Source organism: Vipera berus, assembly GCF_964194415.1.
Source record: "Vipera berus genome assembly, chromosome: 3".
NCBI lineage: Eukaryota > Metazoa > Chordata > Lepidosauria > Squamata > Viperidae > Vipera > Vipera berus.
The window spans coordinates 39,442,551-39,465,284 of record NC_138204.1 but is presented as its reverse complement, the minus strand read 5'-3'; the positions used below and the strand labels follow the sequence as shown (position 1 = coordinate 39,465,284).

The following is a 22,734-nucleotide window of genomic DNA, read 5'->3' as shown; positions in this document are numbered from 1 at the left end:
TTAATATTCTATCAATTTATATGCTTCAAAATAGCTAAGAGTACAAAAAAAGTGTAAAGAAATGTAAAGCCATTGAACTCTCACATGGGCATTGTATAACCATACTGCTGGTGATGTCTGTTTCAGAAATAGCTCTGGGCGACTTGGTTATCTTCCCTGAATCCCACTTCAGTTTGTCTTTAGACTTAATTAACGATATCTCTGCAGGGGTTGTTTCATTGCAAATGAGCAATAATGAAGTCTTCTTACGAAATTCTACCTTGGTAGCTTAAGATTGTTTCAAATATATCCACAAAATGTTCCAAGAATGTATGTTATATGTTGGTTACTTTGGCTGAAATAATAGGAGTAGTCTATTGTATGGATTGAGGGACGCGGTGGCTCAGTGGGTTAGGACGCTGAGCTTGTTGATCAGAAGGTCGGCAGTTTGGCGGGTCGAATCCCGAGTGCCGCGTAACAGAGTGAGCGCCTGTTACTCGTCCCAGCTTCTGCCAACCTAGCAGTTCGAAAGCACGTAAAAATGCAAGTAGAAAAATAGGGACCACTACGGTGGGAAGGTAACAGCGTTCCGTGCGCCTTTGGCGTCCAGTCATGCCGGCCACATGACCACGGAGACGTCCTCGGACAAGCGCTGGCTCTTCGGCTTTGAAACGGAGATGAGCACCGGCCCCTAGAGTCGGAAACGACTAGCACGCATGTGCGGGGGAACCTTTACCTTTACCTTTACCTATTGTATGGATTAGAGTACTGATTAGAGAGGTAGTTATCTTATTGTTTCTGTTTCTAGCGGTAACCAGCATATAGGATTTTTCTCTAGATTGGATTCTTGTACTGCTCTAAGAAAGGGAAGTTGTGGAAGGACAACTGTCCCAATTTGTCAATGCTTATGAGGCATTTTTGCTTTTGTAGGGCTTTCTTTGCTAGAGCGGCTGATGCGGAACAACCCATTATACCAAAAGACGAATGAGAAATACAACCCACAATTTGTCACTATGCTGCTACGTAATTACAGGTACATTCCATGCTCTGACTTCAGGTTAAAATCAAGAGTAGGTTTTGCTTTGCCACAAATCCTTCAGTGACATTGGCTGAATGAGTGGGATTTCGATTTGGGAAATTTCTCCAGTGATAGTTTACAATAATAATTGCACCCGACGGTCTGAGAGTTTCTTTTTAAAGGAAAAACTGCATGTAAAGAGAGGATTGTACAAATGATGCACTGATACACCTACACCTCTTGCTACAGTGAAGTAATCCATTGCAGTGAATCATGTGATCATTAAGTGAATCTTGCTTCTCCCATTGATTTTTGCTGGGAAGGTCATAAATGATGATCACATGACTCCGGGAATCTGCCACTATTGTAAATACATGCCAGTTGCCAAGTACCCAAATTGTGATCATGTGATTGTGGGGATGCTGCAGTGGTTCTAAGTGTGAGGACTGTCATAAGTAACTTTTCTCAGTGTCATAATATCGAATGATCGTTAAACAAAGGACTACTTGTAATAATATAAGTACCTGGGTGACCAATACAATGTAGCTTTTGTAAAATTCCCTGTTCACCCTAAACCACTGAGCTTGATCTACCCTGCACACCTAACTTAGCTACTGAATTCAGTTCAGATAGTACTGTGATATTAAATGAGAAATTAACCAGACTTGAGTTCAGCTATAACGAGGTAAATAAGATCAGCACGTTGTGAAAATGGAACGGGTATAGCTTCAATTGATTTATTTATATGTGTCGTCCAAACTCAGCTAAGCAGAAGTATAAGCGCCTTGGAAAGAGTGCAGCTTTTTAGAACATAATCTCAGAACATTTATAATACATATGGAAAGCCACTGTGCATTCCATGTACAAAGTTCTGTCCTGTACTTTGCTCAATCTTCTCCACAGATATGCTTATGAAGAAAAGCCTGCTTTTCTAGTTTTGTAAATGGAGGTTATCTCTGATAGACTTGACCATGCTGTCTAGAAAGTCTGGAGTAGCACAAGAACAGGCAACTAGGGCCTTCAGGTTCTAATCTGTAGTAGGAGATAAAAGAAAACATCATCCTTTTTCTTGTAAGCTATTCAAGTTTGCTTAGATGCTAAAAGTTCAGTCTTCAATTCCAGGTCTCATGAAGCCATCCTCGAATTCCCCAATAAAAAGTTCTATGATGGTAAGCTCCTGAAGTGTGGTGATCAACTAATTACTCATTCCTACTGTGATTGGAAAGAACTGCCCAAGCCGGTGAGGACCTATATACATTGAGCAGGATCACATCTGCATAATCACACACATGTATTGTGAAATACTTAAGGTTTTTTTCCTTATGTTTCTTGAAGAAATTTCCCATCATCTTCCATGGGGTCTGTGGTGAAGACCAGCGAGAAGAGAGGAGTCCTTCATTTTTTAATACTGCTGAGATTAATGTGTTGATGTATTATCTCAAGAAACTTCTTCTGGAAAATCAGGGCAAAAAAGGACAAACTAAAATTCCTCCCAAAGAGATTGGTGTTATCTCCCCATACAGAAAGCAGGTGAGATCTTCCTCTAGTTTCAGGTAAGTATACTAGACTCTTCTTTCAGTACTGGTAAACTCATGGTTTCTTCACATGGTCAAAATGTCCTCTGTCTCTGATGTAACCTGACATTTCCTCAGTTGCTTCCATGCCTGTGATTTTTCAGGAGGATGCAATCTGTAGCATAGGGGTATAGTCAGCATAGGAATTCTGGGAGTTGAAGTCCATGAGTCATAAAAGAGCCGAGGTTGCCTACCCTTGGCATAGGTGAACTGCAGTTTACAGCATGGCATCAAAAATGCATCAGACAGTTATTCCAGACATGGGATTTGTTTTGACAATTTGCAACTATCCTACATTAGGCCTTATATTCTCCATATGTATGCTTTGAATATTATAGTATTATAGTGCCATATAACAATATGCATTAGATATTTTTCTACTTTTGATACTATAGTTTTAAAGGAGTTATATTTCAGTATTGCAGGAAAAATGCTTAGATGTTTATGGACTGGACGTTTTGTAGTTTGTTTTGTACTTCCTTTATTCCCAGCATATACTGTAACACTGAAAGAAGAAAGCATTGTCTAGACATGTATATACTTAAGATAAAGGGGGGGGGGAAGGCAAGCATTCCACATCTGCAATCTGCATTAAATAAAAAAAATCAGCATTACAAAGATTTCATCTCTGCTGAGGACCAATAATCGAACTAAGGACTTATGATACACTAATTTCTCTTTCTGCTTAGGTAGAGAAGATAAGAAGGGCCATAAATATAGAATTAAAGTCCGTGATGAATATCAACGATCTAAAGGTGAGATTTGGACCAACGGAGCCTTGGTTATTTACTCTTATGTCCTATAGCTCAAAGCTATACTGGTAGGACCAGGTAGGACCTAATGTGCTGCAATAGCAATACATGCACAGCATCAGTTGGATTTTCTCTTTCGAAAAAAAGAATCCTTCAGTTACTAAGAACCAGCAATCATACCACCCTTTAGTGTAATTTTAATGTACATACTTGTGCTAAACATTTAGAAAGATGAACACATATGAACAATGAAAATACAGCGGAACTTCGGGAGAGGTGGATTTATTGTAACAATGTACTAAAGGATTCTTCACATCTTCCCTGTCTGAACCTCTCCGGGATAGTTCTTACTTAACCATGATAATTGAGACGAAATTCAGTCACTAAGTGACAAAGAGTTTTTTAGTCTGATACCATGTGACTGTGCTAACTTAACAATGGCAGCTGTGGCCATCCCAGTTTCTGTCATTAATTTAATTTAATTTAATTTAATAATATTTCTATACCGCCCTTCTCCCTAAGGACTCAGGGCGGTTCACAGGGCAAGAATAAAATACAAAGTTACAAATATTAAAAGAAAATTAAATAATTGCCCGATTTTAAAACAATTAATATATTACAATTATAAAACCCCAAAGATAATATTAAGAATACAAGAATAAAAAACCCCACCAATCCCCCATCAGGCTAGGCCGGCTTGTACAAACAAAAACGTCTTGAGATCGCGACGAAAGGAGCGAAGATCGGGCGCCATCCGGAGCTCTACCGGTAACTGATTCCATAGTTCCGGAGCGCCCACAGAGAAGGATCTCCCCCTGGGGGCCCCCAATCGACATTCTCTGATCGGTGGCACCCTGAGGAGACCCTCTCTGTGGGAACGCACAGGGCGCAGGGAGATTGATGCCGGCAGCAGGTGTTCCCTGAGGTACTCCGGCCCCCTGCCATGTAGGGCTTTGAACACCATTACTAGTACCTTGAATCTCACCCGGAAGGCAACTGGTAACCAATGCAGCTCACGGAGCAAAGGTGTAACGTGGGAGTATCGGTAGACTCCCAACACAACTCTCGCGGCTGCATTCTGTACCAGTTGGAGCTTCCGGGTGGTCCTCAAGGGCAGCCCCATGTAGAGAGCATTGCAGTAGTCCAGACGAGAGGTCACGAGCGCATGAGTGACCGTGCATAAATCATCCCGGCTTAGATAGGGCCGCAACTGGCGCACCAGGCAAACCTGGGCGAAAGCTCCCCTAGTCACAGCTCCTATATGGTCTTCCAAGGTGAGCCGTGAATCTAGGAGGACTCCCAAGTCCTCCTAGGCGAATCCCACACAGTCACAGCTTTCCATTGTCAGGTGATGGCCATTTGCAATCTCTTGCCAGCTTCTTGTTGGAAAATGGCAGTGAAGATCAAAAATGGTGATCACATAATTGCAGGATGCTGTGACACCTTAATTGCAAGCTGGTTGCCAGGTGCCCAAATTGTGATCATGTAACGGCAAGTTGGGATGCCATCATGGTTAGAATATCTAAAACCCGTTATAAGTCCCTCTCATTCATTACCACTGAGTGAGATGTGATTCAACAAAGACTATACTTGTATGCTTCATTACATCAGGGAAACGCTGATATAATGAAAGGAAAAAGCTCCCTGCTAAGCCTATTTATCCCTTTGGAGTTCTGTAACTTCTGTATCCTGGCTAGAATTCTTTTATGTTTCTGCATCTCAGGTGGGTTCTGTGGAGGAATTCCAGGGTCAGGAGCGGCGTGTGGTGCTCATTTCAACAGTACGCAGCAGCAGCAATTACTTCGGAATAGATGAAGAGTTCAACCTTGGTTTCCTCAATAATCCCAAGGTATCACATTCAATAGGTGACATGCTGTAATTTTTAGCACATCTGGGGTTAATTGGCTTTTTTGTGGGACCGAAACCATCCAGAAATATATCCTCCCAAATGGCTCTTCCTTTTTAGGGGCCATTAGAGAAGCTATAACAAAATGTAATTTTTTGTATGCTTTGTATGTGCCCAGACTTGTCTAGTAAAGTTATTGTATATAACTCAACATGTGTGAATCAAGCCATTTCTGATTATTTAAGAAACCTTGGATAAATAATCCATAAGTTAGTATATAATGTATACATTTCACACATCTCCATATCATTTCTGTAGCCCCACTTTAGCCTAGAAATATAGGAAGAATTCCAGGAAAGGATTATTAACGTTATATTCTCTGTTCTGATGCTCCAAAGCCAGTTATAAGGCTGTTAAGACTTCTGTAAATCTAATAGCTCTTTTAGACCAAGACCGTGTATGCTTGACATAGGAATTTCATCAGTTGAAATTTTTATAACTTTCTTTAAACCCCTTTATTGTACAAGCAATATCTTACCAAAGCATTTTAGAACAAAAGCTAATGTAGCCTGAAGCCTGCATTGCTCTGCAAAGTAGGAGCTTCTTAACTCTGCTGTACCACCAGGTGGTGATCCTTAGTTAAGTTCTAGACTCCTTTTTGTTCTATTTGTCTTGATTCACAGGAACTATATGGGTAAGTCCCTGCAATATTCTTAGCAACAGTTTTAGAAGTGCAGATAGACCTCAAATTACAAACGTAATTGAGACCAGAATCTCTGGTAATTGAGCGAAGCAGTCATTAAGTGAGATAACATTAAGAGGAGGGTGGCCCTGGATCAGGGGTAGGCAACCTTGGCTCTTTGATGACTTGTGGACTTCAACTCCCAGAATTCTGGGTATTGAAGTCCACAAGTCATCAAAGAGCCAAGGTTGCCTACCCCTGCCCTGGATGGTATAAACTGCAGGGCCCACTTGTGCACCGAAACCTGCCATGGATTGGAAGGCCTTGGCTGGCTACAGGCCCTCTCACATGTGGGTTCCTGCTGCAACCCTGGATGTCCTCGCCTGCTTCAAGCCTGGAAGAATTGGGTTGATTACAGAACTCAACAGCTGCAGACAAGAGGCCCAGGCCTTCTCCACACCCCACTACACCTGGGGTGACTTGAGTGGTCACCAAGCCCAGCAGTGCGTGTAAATTGCTCCACTTACCTTTTGTGTTTTTCTGCAGCTGCTGACAGGCGCCCTTTCTACAGAGGCCGCCTTACACCGTTCTACAAGCGGGTGCCATTCTTGTGATCGTTCAGAAGGCCCTTTTCCAAATTGTGCATGCTGAATGGCATAAATGGCCCCTGCTTGCAGAATGGCATGAAATGGCCCTGTAGGAAAAGCATACCTCACATTGGCTAGGTGTGCCTGTAACCAGCTGCAGAAAAACACAAAGATGAGTGGAACAATTTATATGCACTGCTCAGCCCTGTGACAGGCCAAGACATCCCAGGCATGGTGACTTGGGGAGCAGGCTTAGGCTTCCAGGACTGTGGCAGTTTTGCATATACTGGTGGGACAGGTAGGTGGCAGAGATGGGGGAGGAAAGATAGGCAGGTGGGGGCAGTTGAAATGCTCCTATGGTCAGTAGTAAGAGCAAATGGACTGCCAAATGCCCAAATTTTCATTATGTGACCATAGGGGTACTGCAATGACAAGTTGTAAGTCCCTTTGTTCATTTTGTTCAGCACTATTGTAACTTCACTGTTCAGTTGTTGAACAGTTGTTAAATGAGGACTGCCTGTGGTTTGCTTTTGCCAACTTCCCAGGGCTGAGAGTTCAACTGGCCCAAAGTCACCCTGTTTCTTTGTGCCAAATGTGGGACTAAAACTTCGTTTTCTCCATTCTTAGTCCAGCTTCTTAATCACTGAACCAAGGATATGCAAACATTTGGGAATGAAATCCATTTGTAGTCGTGTTGTGTTAGATAAAGGTTATTACTTAGAACATCCAGAAGATTCAGTTAGGAGATGGAAGTTAAGGAAGCTTTTTCTAATGTCAGTTATGAAATCTGTGTCTCATACTTGAATGTGGGGAGTATGTAGAATTCATTTCCAGTAGTCTAAGTTATTAACATTTTCTCTGTATTACTCCTCTTTTTCATTTTCAGCGTCTGAATGTGTCCCTTACAAGAGCTAAGGCACTCTTGATCATTGTAGGCAACCCAATTACACTAAGCAAGGATCCATATTGGAATGAGTAAGTGTTGACTCCTTTATCCTTATGTCTTTGCCCAGCTAGCAAAATTATTTTTCCTCCTGCGGTGAAATCAGAGGTGTAACTGAAGTAGTAGTGCTAGGGATTTTTTGAGATTTTCAGGTAAAAGAATTGCTAAGTTACAGTACCTGGTGCTACATGAAAACTAGGAATCAATCGTTCATCTAGATTTTATACTTTTATGACATGAAAGTGCTACATAGCCCAGTAATATCTATTCCTACAGTCTTCAGCATGAGAAGTCTCATAAAGCCTGTATTGAAAGGCTTATTTGCCATTTGGAATCTCATATAGTTGATTTGTGACTGCTTCAGTGACCCTGCCATTTCTGTAAGTGGTTCGCAAGAGTGAGTAGATACTCTGTCTAAGTCCAAATGTATCCTGTTTTCCCATTCCAAATTCTGATCTGCCTAAATTGCATTAATACTTCAAATATGTCCATAGGTTTCTTGAATACTGCAAAGCCAACAAAGCTTGGGCAGGATATAAACACAGTGGAGTAGAGGATGAGTTGCCAATAGAAGAGTTAAGTTCTCTCAACATAAATGATCAGCCAGCAGGTAAGAAAAGGGCTGCAGTGTTGAAAGCAACTTTTAATTGTTAGTCATTCTTTGGATGTTTGGAAGAGAGCCAATTTAATACTTTTGTTCTCAGAGCAGTGGACTTGGGGGATGAGAAGGGAGAGTCAATCTTCAAATTAAGGAAAAATGGGAATAAGCCTTACAACCTTAAGTTGAAGGAAGCCAAAAGCAAGAATTAGGAAATGTTCTCTTTCCTGTGAAATAAACATTTAACAGTCCTCTTAAATGCAGAACAAATTGGAACAATGTTAGATCATGAGTCAGTGTTTTAATTCCTCAGTTGCTACTCAATTGTACAATAATTATAGCCAAGCCTCTTTGAGGTGTCCAGTATGTGTGAAGCAAGAATTTTTGTGTTATTAACCTCGGGAATAATGAACTCTGGAAAAATCATACCAGCTTTTTTGTTTGCAAAATGGGAGGGTGAGGACTGATTAGAGATTAGAGTTGGCAATTGCCCCCCTTCTGTGTGGTGTAAGGGAGGGAATATTTTTGTTAGCCCTAGAGGTATCTTTGCTTGGAAGCCCAGAAGACTGGCTGAATGCTGATTTTTCAACTTCCGTGTTGGCTGGTGAGATCATTGATGGCTCATAGGTTGGCATGATTTGATTTGAATTTGCTGGAGATCAGCAGGCAGGAAGAGGAGGTTCTCATGACTTGCCTCATGTGTTTTAGAAGGATGGGGAATTGGAATGTCATTGTTTAAGGGTTGATGTTCTTTTATAAACATTACATAAACTGAAAACTGATTTCCAGTCAAAATCCACCTCACTTGCAGTCTTAACTGTTCTACATAGCAGCTTTATGCACCTTGGAGAATAAGGGTTAAGCGCACCCAGTGGTGGGATTCAAATATGTGGACAACCGGTTCTCTGTGTGGATGCCACTTCCGGAGGTGCATTCTGGGCCTGGGCAACAAAAAATTATCTACCGGTTCTGCCGAAGTGGTGGGAACCAGCTGAATCCCACCACTGAGCGCACCCCTTTAAATGTTCAGAAAAGCTGCTTGGTGAGTGCAAGGAGAGCTAGCGGAATTCCTTCTCCTTTCTGTGTGCCTCCTTGACTCTTCATCTAGTTATCTTCTTTGCAGATAAAGGCTTACAAGACAGTTACATCCAGCAGCAAGTGGAGCCACAATGGAGATATGAACATTGAGACTAGTGCTATCTCAAACGTGATTGGGTGAACTCTGCATTCTTGAACATTTCTGCAGAATTGACAGAACAGACAAGTAGCCAAATTTTATTTGATCTTCATACCTATTTCTCAGGAGTAAATATCAGAGTTCCCAAAATTCTGTGTTTAAAAAATTAATAATGCGATAGAAATTCACATGTGGTTACCAATAATGATCTAATTAAGCATTCAGTCTTATTCTGTATTCTTTCATGAGTGCCGGTACATTTGTAATGTTGAGAACAAGTGCATATGGGCACATGTAGGGTAGGGCCGAGGAATGGCAATTGAATAATTATGGATATTTCAAAGAATGTTTAGATTTCAGTATAAAGAATTAAGTAGAGATTATGAAGAACTTTGGGGAAGGGATAGGATATGGAAATGGGAAACGTATCAAACCTTGTTGTTTTCACGACTATCAGATTTTATCTGTTTTTGTACTAAATTTATTAAAATTTATAAGATTTAATTAAGTGCATGATGATTCTGTATTAGTTATAAAATTCTCTTGCTTCATTTCCCCCCTTTGGGGGGAGGGGAATAGCAAGGGACAAGGGTTTTTAAAAATAATTCTCTGCTTATATCCTATTGCAATATTGTATTGAGGGCAAAGGATTTCCCAACCAGCATCATATGCAGCATGATACTCAGCTCCTGTGAGGACCCAGCCTGAATCAGTCAGAACCACAATATGGGAGAAAGAGGACTTATTTTTCTCCCTTATTATCAGAGTGCTGAAATGGAGTTTTTATCTACTTCTGGTTAGCCAAGTTGAATATGCAAGATTAAAAAAAACTACATTCAAAGTTGAATATACAAGATTAAATGGGAGTGGAGGCAAAGTTGTTCATTTTCTGTTCCCCCCACCTTGCCTAGCGTTACACAGATGTGTTGAATTTAGATTAACCTCCCCCAGATTTAGATTAATCTGAGATTGAGAAATAATCTTTCTGACTTCTTAGATAGTGATGGAATTTACTTTTCATTTGAAGGATGCCTTGACTTCTGACTCAATTTCTTTCATTCTAGTGTTATTCAGCGATGGGACCTTTTCAGCCTTGGGAACAGTACTAGGTAGATAATTATTTAAGTACAAGACTTGCTTTAATTGAGAAGCAAAGAATTTTTACCTCTAGATTAGCCAATAGAAAAGCACTAATTATCTACAGTCATATTGTCTCAAAGGAACAATTAGGTCATTTGTTATTCCTGTATGTTAAAAGGGTGGTGGTTATTCAGTAGGTCCTCAAAGATCTGCATGATTAGGGAGCAGCTGGCACCATGCGCCAACTGCAACAGTAGTGTTTGGCTCTTTGTCATCCTATGAGGTAAACAGAAAATGAATGCTGGTGTCTTATGCTGTTCCTGGTGCAGCTGTGTTTACAAAGACATTGTAATATATTCATTACTTGGGCAGATCCTGTGCTTAAGACACACCAGTTCCTAAGAAAAATTATCTTTCTGACACACAAATCTGTTGCTCTAGCCATTGGCTGGTCAGATGTGTTTCCTTCTCATGGAATTTCTGAGGCTTTGGAGTGATTATAAAAAATGACATTACATTTACCCAACGAAATACAATCATTCCATCTTCATCATTTCCTCATTCCACTTTGGAAAAAAGAATATCTTCAAAAAGGTCCAGATGAAAGTGTCTTCCCTCCTTAAAACTTGATCCTGAATATTTTGTCCAGTTTAGGCTCACTTTGAAGTACATTTGTCTTTTTCTTGGTCCATGGTGTTTAAAAATCCCCCCAAAGCAATAAAAAGGAAATGCACATTTACCTAACTTTACTGTAAAATACAGTTCAGATGATCACCAGATGAAAACACTAGTCCTTTCAGTGCATTTCTTGAAAGTCCAAACACATTAAAGGCTATTTCTCTCAATATTTAGAGCAACACTGACCATTCCTTTCAACACTTGTTATTCTATAGTAGATGGCAAAGCCAACTCTGCCCAACCTTAATCCAGCTGGCAGGACTTCAAGGACAAAGAAAAAAGGCAAGTGATATAAAATCAAATTAATTTAATAAGGAACTGAGAATATAATAACAAAACACAAGCAGTGCCCCTCAGACAGAAGTGCAATAGAGAACACTAATCACAATAGACGTCAATGCCTCCCAGAGATTCATATGAACATTTTGGCAGCCCCTTGCTTTTCCAGTAATGGAGAGGGACTGGCAAGTAACATTGGCATGTAGGCCAGCTTCATATGTTGCAGAATTCCAAAAATCTATCTTATGTTATTTGTGAAAACATAAAGCTGTGAAAATCCATACAAGTACCAAATTATAGAATTAGTATAAAAGAGCAAGAAGTATAGTATTAAGTCATATAAACTGTTGGCCCTATATTCAAACCGTTACAAAAAGGTTTCAAATGATTTCTTGTAACTTCCCAAGCATACAAAATTATGGTATAGACACACCTCCCAAGGAAAGACCACTGTTTAGTACCCTGGGTGACCTTTTCTGTGCAGAGGAATGGAGACTGAAGTCAGCCAACTATCATATTAAATTTGTACTCTTCATATCTATCGAGACTCCATGCTTGCTTCCATGCAATCTGTGAAACAGGTGCACACTTCAGACAGCACAGTCACAACTTTTGCCAACACTCTCCTAAAAGAGGGGGCAACCTTTGCGCCTTTTGTTCTTCCTGACTTGCAGGGCAGCCCGGGTGGCCATTTCAAACACTTCCCGCACTCCGTCCTTTGTCTTGGCTGAGCATTCAAGGTAGCCAAATGCATTGATCCTGTTTGCCATGTCTCTGCCATCTTCCGGCTTCACAGGCTCCTTCAGAAAAAATGTCACACAAAACAGTTTATTATTTAGCACTGCCTGGTATAACAATAGAAGAATCCAAGGTAACCCCAGTGCGTACTTCCTCTTAATCGTTTTTCTCAGCCTCAGACAATATAATAGAAAGCATTTTTGATTACCACAGCAAGTGTGTGTGTGTGTGTGTGTGTGTATGTATGTATGATGCTCAAAAGGTTGGGGGCCGCTATTCTAAAGGTTGGGCACAATAACACAAAAGGGTCCTTTCCTGGGCCCTGCCAGGTGTCCCTCCTTTGTAGATGCAACCTGAAGCATACATATTACATAATTTAATACTTTATATTTTCAGAGTATCATTGTGCACCTTGCTGGTATGACAGAAGAAACAAACTCAGATGGCCCTGAGACGTCTGCTGCTTTAAAAAAAAACGGGCATGGGGCTGTGCAGCTTTGGGATTGAGGCCATTATTCTGACAAAGGCCCAACATGTTTTCATTAATGTATAAGAAACACTGGCATAAATCCTTAATGCAGGACTAAATTGGGTTCTTATCTGCTGCACACTATTGGGATGAAGATGAACTGTAGTTGCCAGTGTCTCCAGAATCAATTCCTATCCATGGTGGCTGGAAAAAGCAATGTTGGACTTGAGAAAAGATACTGATGGAAAAGCCTGTGGATTTATTAATTTATACCCCATTTTTTCATGCTAAATGGGTTGTCATGATGATCAAAAACAACCAATTAAAGCAAACTATAAAATGTAATTGAGAGACATATACAAATAATAAATATTTCTTAATTTTATTTTCAAGCTGTTTTTAAGATGCAGCTTCTTCCCTAAATGTCCTGAGAAAGTACAGAAAAGCAGAACTAAATTAAAAACTTCACTGGGATGGTCAAAGAGGAGCATCAATTCGTACTCAAATTTCACTCCTCAAAGGAAGCTCAACTGTTTAGAATTGGAAATGCAAAATCTACAGCTTCTTTAATCAGTCATAATCCCAAATGAGGGTGGAATTGATGAGGTAGCATTAATTAGGTCAAACTATAAACAGTAAATCTTTATGAAATATTTACCTCAGAATTTTCCACAGACTATTGAAGGAAATGAGGGAACCTAATTCTACAAGAACTTACAATGAAAAAAATATGTTCACAAAGCCTATGTGAAAGATAGCATGAAAAATCCATGTTTAAATTTAATCTAGAATCCTCAAACATTGTTTACAGGTAATGCAGAACAGAAATAAGTACACACATGTATTGTTTCTCAAAAGTAAATGAGGTCACATGTATAGGTTTGTTCTTAAGTCCCAGAGTTCAGTGAGACTTGCCCAGTTCTAGGTAAGTAAATATATATTACACCTTAAGTTTTTTCATTTACTTGCATTCTAAGATTATACTCTAAACTATATTTTAAGCATAAATTCCATATATTCACAGTGTCCTAAAAAAGAAAATCAAGAAACACAAAGGTGTTTGGCTATAAGTCAGAAATTTGATGGTGCTTATTTCCTCAAAAAGTGATCTTGCACATTCAAAGGGACATTGAGAAACTTGCTATTAAAAAAGAACACAGGAACTCTTGCAGGACTTAAGGTTTAGGAAGAAACTTTAAGAGCAGAGGCAAAAGGCCAGCCTGAATGTTTATCCAGAGATAGCTAGAAACTGCTTCAGGTTGATTATTTGTGAAAGTAACAAACCAATACCGGAACATCACAATTACTCTTTAGATGTAAAGATCCCATGTGATAATGACTGTTTTTTCCCTAGAAGTAGAAGGCACTGAAAACTTCAATAAATATGTGAACAAGGCAATTAAACCACAATTGCACAATATTTTATCTGCAATAGGAGAATGGCATTCAAAAAAGCAAACAACTGTGGATGGATCCATACCTGTTTCATCTTTGCCAACTCTCTGCGTGTGTGTTCATCATTCCGCAAGTCCTTCTTGTTGCCTACAAGGATGATGGGCACATTTGGGCAAAAATGTTTCACCTCAGGTGTCCATTTTTCTGGTATGTTCTCTGGAAGAAACAATGAGATGGGAGAACCTGCTCACTGAGCAAATCCCTAGCACAACACAGATAGATTCATAAGTGTAATCCCCACGTTAATATAAGGGAAAAGATCCATTTCAGTGAGATTGAATAAAATGAGAGTCTTATTTCCAGAATCTTGACTGGTAAACAACTGTCAGTCTACTTCATCCACCTCACCCCACTACAAATGTAAGGGAACTTTGTACTCTAGACCAGTAAAATACAGGGGAAGAAGTGACTGAGGAGTGTGTTGGAAGTTCCCCATCTAAACCCCAGAACCACAGTCAGAAATATCCCTGCAGACATGTACTAGTATAGGGCTACAGAAAGGCTTAATGTCACAAAGGCTTTCTGTGCAGAAAAAAAGTACATATTCCTTCATCCTTGAATTTGCCCTCTGTAATACTGCCAACATTCATTTCCCTCATCTTTCTCCTGAAAGCAGCTGTTGAGTCCTTTCTGTCCTTATGTACTGAAAAGCTATTAATGGTGTCATAGTACAAACATATCCAAGGAACTATCCAAACTGGCTAATCTTCAGTGGAGGAAGCTATTCATTCTCCATCTAGCAAACTAGATTTGATCCATAAAAGATTCCTCTGTCTAGTACAGACTTAGAGGAGACATCCTGAACTTCTGCCAGAGCCTGCATTCTCTTAGGCAGCATCCATGTAAGTAGGCTATTACAGCAATCATAAAATTTACCCCTAAAATTCAGCTTTTTGTCATGTTAAAGTACTATTGCGACCCCATGGTTAAAAGACTGATAAACAAATACACTTATGATTTTGTTTCTGATCTCTGATAACAAATATTACAAAAGTAACCAAATATGGCTGAGAAAAATCTGATATGATTTCAGAACAGAGCAGCTTTCTTCAACAGTCGATGTATTTTTTCTAAAGCAATGAATTCATTCACATGGAAAAGCAGGCCTATTCCACAAGCAGCAACCATTGCTGGGAAATGAATTGATGGATCACCTGACTAACTTACAGTATGTGCCAACAAGTATGTCTTGATGTCAACTCTTAGTGACCACATAGATCTTCTCCATAAAGGTCTTTAACCTGGTCCTTCCTATGGTACACTCAGTGCCATTGCATCTCAGTCCATCTGCCTTGCTGGTTTGTCATCCTTTTTCTTTCCACCTTTCCCAGTATTAGAACTTTTTCCAGAGAGTTAGGTTTTTGCATAATGTGTCTGAACTAGGATAATTTGAGCCTGGTCATTTGCAGGAACTCTGAGTTGATAACATTCAGTGATCCATTTGTCCAAGTATTGGTTGTCCATAGTCTTTTTTCAACCCCAAAGTCAAAAGCATCAATACTCTTCCTATCCCGATTTCAGAAGAATTTATTGAATTTCATATGCTTCATATGCTTAGCAAGAACTTTTCAAAGCCTTATCACTTCCAATAGAAGTTTATCATAACTTTTTAGCACTTTCCAAAGAAATATGTGAATCTTTTCTTATTGACCTTTACAACTAAGTGACATCAATTACATGCTACACCCAATACTATTTCCAGGACATCATTTTCGCTTTGAAGAATACCTGGACATTTGAAAAGATTGTTGACTGTAACAGTAAAGCTGTCCAGCAGAGAATTGTTTGTCACCTGCTTTATTGACCAAAGAAGCAGCTTCAGATGGCATGGTAACTACTCCTGATAGAATGGAGCTCTAGCAATACATGGGAAGACTTACAGTATGTTGACCATTCTTGACCTATAATATGAGTTATTTTATAGCCTTACCTAAACTATCTGGACTGTCAATGGAGAAGCACATAAGGATGACATCTGTATCAGGATAAGAGAGAGGCCGCAACCTGTCATAATCCTCTTGCCCAGCTGTATCCCAGAGGGCCAGTTCCACCTATAAATGAAAAAAAAAATCAGTCCCTTAATCAACGTAATTGTGACTCTGTAGTTAAATACAGATACTGAAGAAAAAAAATATCCAACTGTTTTGCTTCCCTCATTTCTCACTTGGCTCCCTGACAATTTTAAGCAGCCTGGCAAGATATCTACCAGTATTAAGCAATTAAATATATTACACCCTGTACTTAACAATGGCCATTATGCAGACTGCTATTTTTCATCATTCTCAAGGGCATTCAAACACCAAATTCACAAACACTATAAAAATTAAATACAGGAACATCTATTGAGGGCAATCAATAGAATGTTAGAAGAAGCACCAGAAGAGTTTTACTGAAGTTTCCACTTTTTCAGAAATTCAAAGTTTTATACTAATTTTATGAGCAAATTTGGTATATGAAATCGTCTGACAAATGGCACCTGGACTCATAACCAAACCAGAAGTGCAGGACAGCTATGTACATTTTAAATGTTTTATTTTATCTGTAATGTAAGGATGAGGATTGACTCTTCACATGAAAGGGGAGTGTTGGATAGAAATGGAAGATCAGACCCCTCCTAATTTACTTCTTTGCACTGTAGTCCTTAAAACAAATACGTGTTCATCAAATTGGCCTTTATCAGCTGGAGAATTGTGAAACTAGGCAAACATTGCTCAAAGCTACTCAGCAAAATAAACAGGGCATGACGGCATGGATCTTTGGCAAATGTACAGTTACGTAGTGAATCTTATCAATTTAATTATATTTCAAATGAATCCTTCTGGAATTTATTTTATCTTTTAATCAAATTTATACACAACTCATTATGTAAATGATGGTGAGCAGTTTACAGTTAGGTTAGCATTTTTCCCCCTGATAGTGTTGGTGTCAGATGTTGGTGGTGAAGAAGCTTGGGGTACATATGCAACTAGAAAGAAGACAGCAGTATTCATGATGTTAAAATTCCATTTACGTAAGGTCATAAACAAGCTGATCAATATTTAACTAGAGAGAGTTTATCCAGAATAAGTATAGGGTTAAGAAGTTTTATATTTGAATAAGGCTTCTTTCTTTGTTTCTTTTTCTATATTAGTTTTTATATATATATATTTAATATTACTAAGGATTGTTTTATCCTATATAAGCTAGAGAGTGATAGATTTTAGAGTTTATGGTTGTTAGTATATGGTTGTTTATGATTGTTTTTTTTTATACATACCTTGTATTTAGCTCTGGGAAGTCGGGGGGGGGGAGGAGGGGAGGGGGGGAGGAAGGGGGGGAGGGAGAAGGGTGGGGGAGGGGATTTTCTAAGGGAAAAATTGTATGTTAAAACTTTTCAATAAAAAAAATATTTAACTAGAGAGAGGGAATGTAGGCTTTTTTGATGCAGAATTATCATTTCAGTGTATGTATTGGATAGGAGTCATTAAATGAAATTTAGTGTTTCATTTAATCTACAAATATGGAGCCTAACACTTGAAAAAAAAAGGCTTCCAACCCATTGTTTTAAAATTTTTAGTCCTGATTATATGATTGTTCATGGCTGAGTAATCAGACAGTGAAATTTCTAAGGGGAATCGGTATCAGATACCAATGGTTCCGCAGAAAAAACCTTTATCGCAATAGTAACTAGTAGCATCCAGGGTGGAAAGCAAATATTACTTAGAAGCTGTTTCTTCTTTTAAAGAAGATGAGTTACCTGTTTCCCATCTACTTCAATATCAGCAATGTAGTTTTCAAAGACTGTTGGTACATAGACCTCTGGGAACTGGTCCTTGCTAAAAACAATCAATAGGCATGTCTTCCCACAGGCACCATCTCCCACAATCACCAGCTTCTTCCTGATGGCTGCCATGACTGTAGAGACAAAAAGAAAGGTAGGCCTGCAGTTTAGTTCATATTACAACAAATAAGTCTAACATTACAGCATATTACTCCTTGTGAACAAAATATATTTTGGACCAGATAGGACAAGTTTGAATCAAAGAAGTGTAAATTATTTATTTGGAATGACTTATGGAGAAAGTGTGTAATCAGAAATAGAATATTTAAAACAAGGGAATGGAAGCCAAACTTCCATAGTTAAGTTTTATATCTGTACACTGATTGAAAGATTAAAAATATACGCACTACCCAATAATGTACTGAAATAATACAATGTTTCCCTGCCAATAGATCATGCTGTGAGAATTTTGGGGCCTTGGTACAGTATATCTCAGAAGAAAGCAGCAATGAGCTACAGGGTATGCATGGTGTACAATTGCCTGGTTGTCCTGAGGGGCCCAACATAATTGCAGTTAGGGAATCTGCTAGAAAATCTCCTCTACCACCTGCCATATGCCACCATCTGTTTCATTGGCAGGACAAAAGATTCATCAAATGCTCTATTCACCCTATTCCATGGTGGCACCATCTTGATTAAGATGCCATCACCTTGGATAATGACAGAATCTAAGACAAGTTTTCCTAAATTGATGCCGCTAGGATTGGCCAAATCACTAAGAATGATGAGAGGGTATGCTCAGCTGAAGAGTAACAAATTGGCAATTCTGGAAATAAAGAGACAGCAATAATATCAACAGAAGAGAAAAGGAAACAAAAAAGTTGTTCACGCACCATTTCTTTTCTAATGATTTTAGAATTTCCACAGTATTTATATTTTAAAAAGACAATATAAAATACAGTATGTTAATTTACTATGTGTTACATTCTTCTTGGAATCTATCTAGTTGTCACAAATACATATTGTGGTAACTATAAGAGGTTATTCAGAATCCTCTGTAAAAAATTAATACCGTATATACTTGAGTATAAGCCGACTCGAGTATAAGCCGAGACCCCTAATTTTACCCCCCAAAACTGGAAAAAGTTATTGACTCGAGTATAAGCCGAGGCTGGGAAATGCAGCAGCTGGAGGCTGGATCCCCCGAAAGACGTCTCTGCTGAGATGAGAGAACGGGGTGGCAAGCCGCCGAGAGAATGGGGCGGTGGAGTGCTCCGCCGAGAGAATGGGGCGGCTTGCTGTTCTCTCGGTGCAGCACGGCAGAGGCTGGATCTCGCGAAAGAAGTCTCCGCTGAGCGAGAGAATGAGGCGTCTCAGCGCCCATTTTCTCGGCGAAGACTTCTTTCGGGGGATGCAGCTTCTGCCGCCCCTTTCTCTCAGCTGCCCAGTGGAACAGCTTGCCACCAGAAATCAAGAGTGCTCCATCACTGGAGGTTTTTAAGAAGAGACTGGACATTCACCTGTCTGAGATGGTATCGGTCAGTGGTGGTGAAACTTTTAGAGACCGAGTGCCCAAACCGCAAGCCAAAACCCACTTGTTTATCACAAAGTGCCAAGGCAGCATCGGCATTCTGGTGCCCTCGGGGGAGGGGACAGGGAGGCGCCTCTGAGTGCCGCCTCTGGCACGAAAAAAAAGGGGGAGCAAAAAATGGGCCACCGTACCGCAAGGCACAAAAACGCCAACCGCCGCGCCGCAGGGTGCAGATACAAGGCACCGCACCACATGAGAACGGGGCTGGGCTAGTGAGTATCACGCAGGCACTAGCCCCGCCCCCTTTGCAGCATGTGCCTGCTCGTGGCCCCGTGCGCGCATGCACGCATGTAAAATGCTTCCCCCTCCCTTTTCTTCCAGTCCACCAACCGACAAGGACCTGCTGCTGGCAGCGGTGGTGGTGCACGTGCCAACAGAGAGGGCTCTGAGTGCCACCTCTGGCAGGCGTGCCATAGGTTCACCACCACTGGTATAGGTCCTCCTGCTTGAGCAAGGGGCTGGACTAGAAGACCTCCAAGGTCCCTTCCAGCTCCTATTCTATTCTATTCTATTCTATTCTATTCTATTCTATTCTATTCTATTCTATTCTATTCTATTCTATTCTATTCTATTCTATTCTCTCTATATTTCTATTCTATTCTATTCTATTCTATTCCATTCACTTTCTATATTTCTATTCTATTCTATTCTATTCTATTCTATTCTATTCTATTCTATTCTATTCTATTCTATTCTATTCTATTCTATTCTATTCACTTTCTATATTTCTATTCTATTCTATTCTATTCTATTCTATTCTATTCTATTCTATTCTATTCTTATTACCATTTTCTATTCTATTCTATTCTATTCTATTCTATTCTATTCTATTCTATTCTATTCTATTCTATTCTATTCTATTCTATTCTATTCCATTCATTTTCTATATTTCTATTCTATTCTATTCTATTCTATTCTATTCTATTCTATTCTATTCTATTCTATTCTATTCACTTTCTATATTTCTATTCTATTCTATTCTATTCTATTCTATTCACTTTCTATATTTCTATTCTATTCTATTCTATTCCATTCACTTTCTATATTTCTATTCTATTCTATTCTATTCTATTCTATTCTATTCTATTCTATTCTATTCTATTCTATTCTTATTACCATTCTCTATTCTATTCTATTCTATTCTATTCTATTCTATTCTATTCTATTCTATTCTATTCTATTCTATTCTATTCTATTCTATTCTATTCTATTCACCATTCTCTATTCTATTCTATTCTATTCTATTCTATTCTATTCACTTTCTATATTTCTATTCTATTCTATTCTATTCTATTCCATTCACTTTCTATATTTCTATTCTATTCTATTCTATTCTATTCTATTCTATTCTATTCTATTCTATTCTCTTTCTATATTTCTATTCTATTCTATTCTGTTCTGTTCTGTTCTGTTCTACGTTCTGTTCCATTCCATTCCATATTTTCTATTCCATTCTGTTCCACTGTCAGAGCCCATCAGAGGCAACCCAGTCAGCCCAAACAGGAGTTACACTAAGGCTACGCAGCCTCTCCTCTCAACCTGAACCCCTCCTTACCTTTCCTTTTATCTGCATCCTATTTTTAACTGCCGGCTCTGCCCTGCCCTATTTTGTCCTTGAGCACTCATGAGCTCATCAAGAACAGAAGGTAACCGTGGGGGGAAAGGCAGGGCAAGATCTGCAAGATCCCCATTTGCATTTGACTTTGCCATCCCATCTGGTTCGAGATAACACACCACACACACACACACACACACACACACACACACACACACAGAGAGAGAGAGAGAGAGAGAGAGAGAGAGAGAGAGAGAGAGAGAGAGAGAGAGAGACGCACACCTCAGCAAAAAAGAAAGAAAGAAAAAGAAGTAGTAGAAGAGGCAGAGAGCCCCTGTGGGTAGGAGTGAGAATGGGGAGAAACAGCAAGAAGACCAGGTGGGGTGGGGTGGGTTAATCATTAAACCTTCCAGTGTTTAACCAAAGCAGCTTTTGCATTTGTCAAGCTCTGCTAGCAGGGCACTGGACGGGCCTGGCGGAGCTGCTGAAGGTGAACGGGAGAAGGTGAGTCTTCGCCGAGAAAATCTCAGCGCCCATTTTCTCGGCGAAGACTTCTTTCGGGGGATGCAGCTTCTGCCGCCCCTTTCTCTCAGCTGCCCAGCTGAGAGAAGGGGGTGACAGAGGCTGGATCCCCCGAAACAAGTCTCCGCTGAGACGAGAGAACAAGGCGTTGGAGCGCTCCGCGAAGTATGGGGCGGGGAAGCTTGCCGCCCATTCTCTCAGCGATGAAGACTTGTTTCGGGGGATCCAGCCTCTGTCGCCCCCTTCTCTCAGCTGAGAGAAGGGGGTGACAGAGGCTGGATCCCCCGAAACAAGTCTCTGCTGAGACGAGAGAACGAGGCGTTGGAGCGCTCCACGAAGTATGGGGCGGGGAAGCTTGCCGCCCATTCTCTCAGCGGCGAAGACTTCTTTCGGGGGATCCAGCCTCTGTCGCCCCCTTCTCTCAGCTGCCCAGCTGAGAGAAGGGGGTGACAGAGGCTGCATCCCCCGAAAGAAGTCTTCGCCGAGAAAATGGGTGGCAAGCTTCCACCGCCCCATTCTCTCAGCGGAGGCTTGCAGAGGTGGCGGCGGAGCTGCGCGCGCAGCTCTCCAAACCGCCGCAGCCCGTTTGGAGAGCTGCTGCCTTCGTCCATGTTTGATGAAAGCAGCAGCTCTCCAAACTGGGGGGTGGAAGTTCTTTTTTTTTTTTTGTTCACTGGAGTATAAGCCGAAGTGGATTTTTCAGCCCAAAAAGTGGGCTGAAAAATTCGGCTTATACTCAAGTATATACGGTAATTAGAAACTCATTTGTATGTCTCATGGTGATGAAAATTTGGCTGAGAATTAGGATACATCTAGGAGATTTGTTTTATACAAATTATCATATCCCAGTGCTTTAGACTGATAATGATTACTGAAGCCTTTTTGCTTATTTTCCTACTCACAGAGAAATTGAAGAACTGGGCTCCATTTTGAAACAGATGTATGAATCAGCTACAAAACCACAGAAGCATTACAGCATCTAACCTTTACACTGATTTCACTCCAGCAGAGTTTATTTTAGAAACTATGAAGTGAACCTGGAATACAGTGATGCAACAGAAGCAAACCAATCATGAATAAGCATTTGTACTTGGGGGGAAAAACTAGAAAAATGAAAATTGCAATAAAATCTTTTAGGGACTTTACTCTAAACCATCATTTTTCTGTATTGCACATGCCAAGAGACATCTTTTTCTCAAGAATAAAATTTTAAGCTAGCCTTTTAACATATTTGAAAGGTTTTATTTTACACTTAAGATAAAATAACTTTCTACACTCAAATAAACATTCCCACCCCAACATTCTGGTGCTGCTGTGCAAATCAGTGATCCAAAAATAATTATGCACCAGAATGGTCCACTTAATAATAATAGAGTTGGAAGGGACCTTTGAGGTCATCTAGTCCAACCCCCTGCTCAGGCAGGAAACTTTATACCATTTCAGACAAATGG

At 40.0% G+C, this 22,734-nt stretch overlaps 2 protein-coding genes across 14 annotated transcripts in view; one reads left to right on the top strand and one right to left on the bottom strand.

The window, feature by feature from the left end:
* MOV10 (Mov10 RNA helicase) overlaps positions 1-22,509 on the top strand; it is a 48,545-nt gene extending 26,036 nt beyond the window's left edge. For 2 of the 13 annotated variants that reach the window (XM_081323390.1, XM_081323394.1), the window contains 14 exons: positions 910-1,012; positions 2,120-2,237; positions 2,333-2,527; positions 3,261-3,326; positions 5,047-5,172; positions 7,325-7,413; positions 7,876-7,991; positions 9,103-9,243; positions 10,221-10,265; positions 11,130-11,196; positions 13,836-14,002; positions 17,704-17,769; positions 18,068-18,135; positions 22,188-22,509. In XM_081323390.1, the coding sequence (XP_081179516.1) occupies positions 910-1,012; positions 2,120-2,237; positions 2,333-2,527; positions 3,261-3,326; positions 5,047-5,172; positions 7,325-7,413; positions 7,876-7,991; positions 9,103-9,167 (878 nt within the window). In that variant the 3' untranslated portion in view covers positions 9,168-9,243; positions 10,221-10,265; positions 11,130-11,196; ... (2 more) ...; positions 18,068-18,135; positions 22,188-22,509. Of the gene's footprint in view, positions 1-909; positions 1,013-2,119; positions 2,238-2,332; positions 2,528-3,260; positions 3,327-5,046; positions 5,189-7,324; positions 7,414-7,875; positions 7,992-9,102; positions 9,244-10,220; positions 10,266-11,129; positions 11,197-12,327; positions 12,742-13,075; positions 13,090-13,835; positions 14,003-14,931; positions 15,024-17,687; positions 17,770-18,067; positions 18,136-22,187 lie in introns of those variants that run through there. The other 11 variants (XM_081323397.1, XM_081323395.1, XM_081323396.1 and 8 more) reach the window with 11 other exon arrangements.
* On the bottom strand, positions 11,213-17,763 carry RHOC (ras homolog family member C). The gene is made up of 4 exons (XM_081323403.1): positions 17,592-17,763; positions 15,786-15,906; positions 13,881-14,011; positions 11,213-11,993 (listed from the first exon to the last, which is right to left on the bottom strand). Exons 1-4 carry the CDS (start codon positions 17,745-17,747, stop codon positions 11,820-11,822), a joined length of 582 nt encoding a protein of 193 aa, XP_081179529.1. The 5' UTR covers positions 17,748-17,763; the 3' UTR covers positions 11,213-11,819.
* Positions 22,510-22,734: the final 225 nt, after the last annotated feature.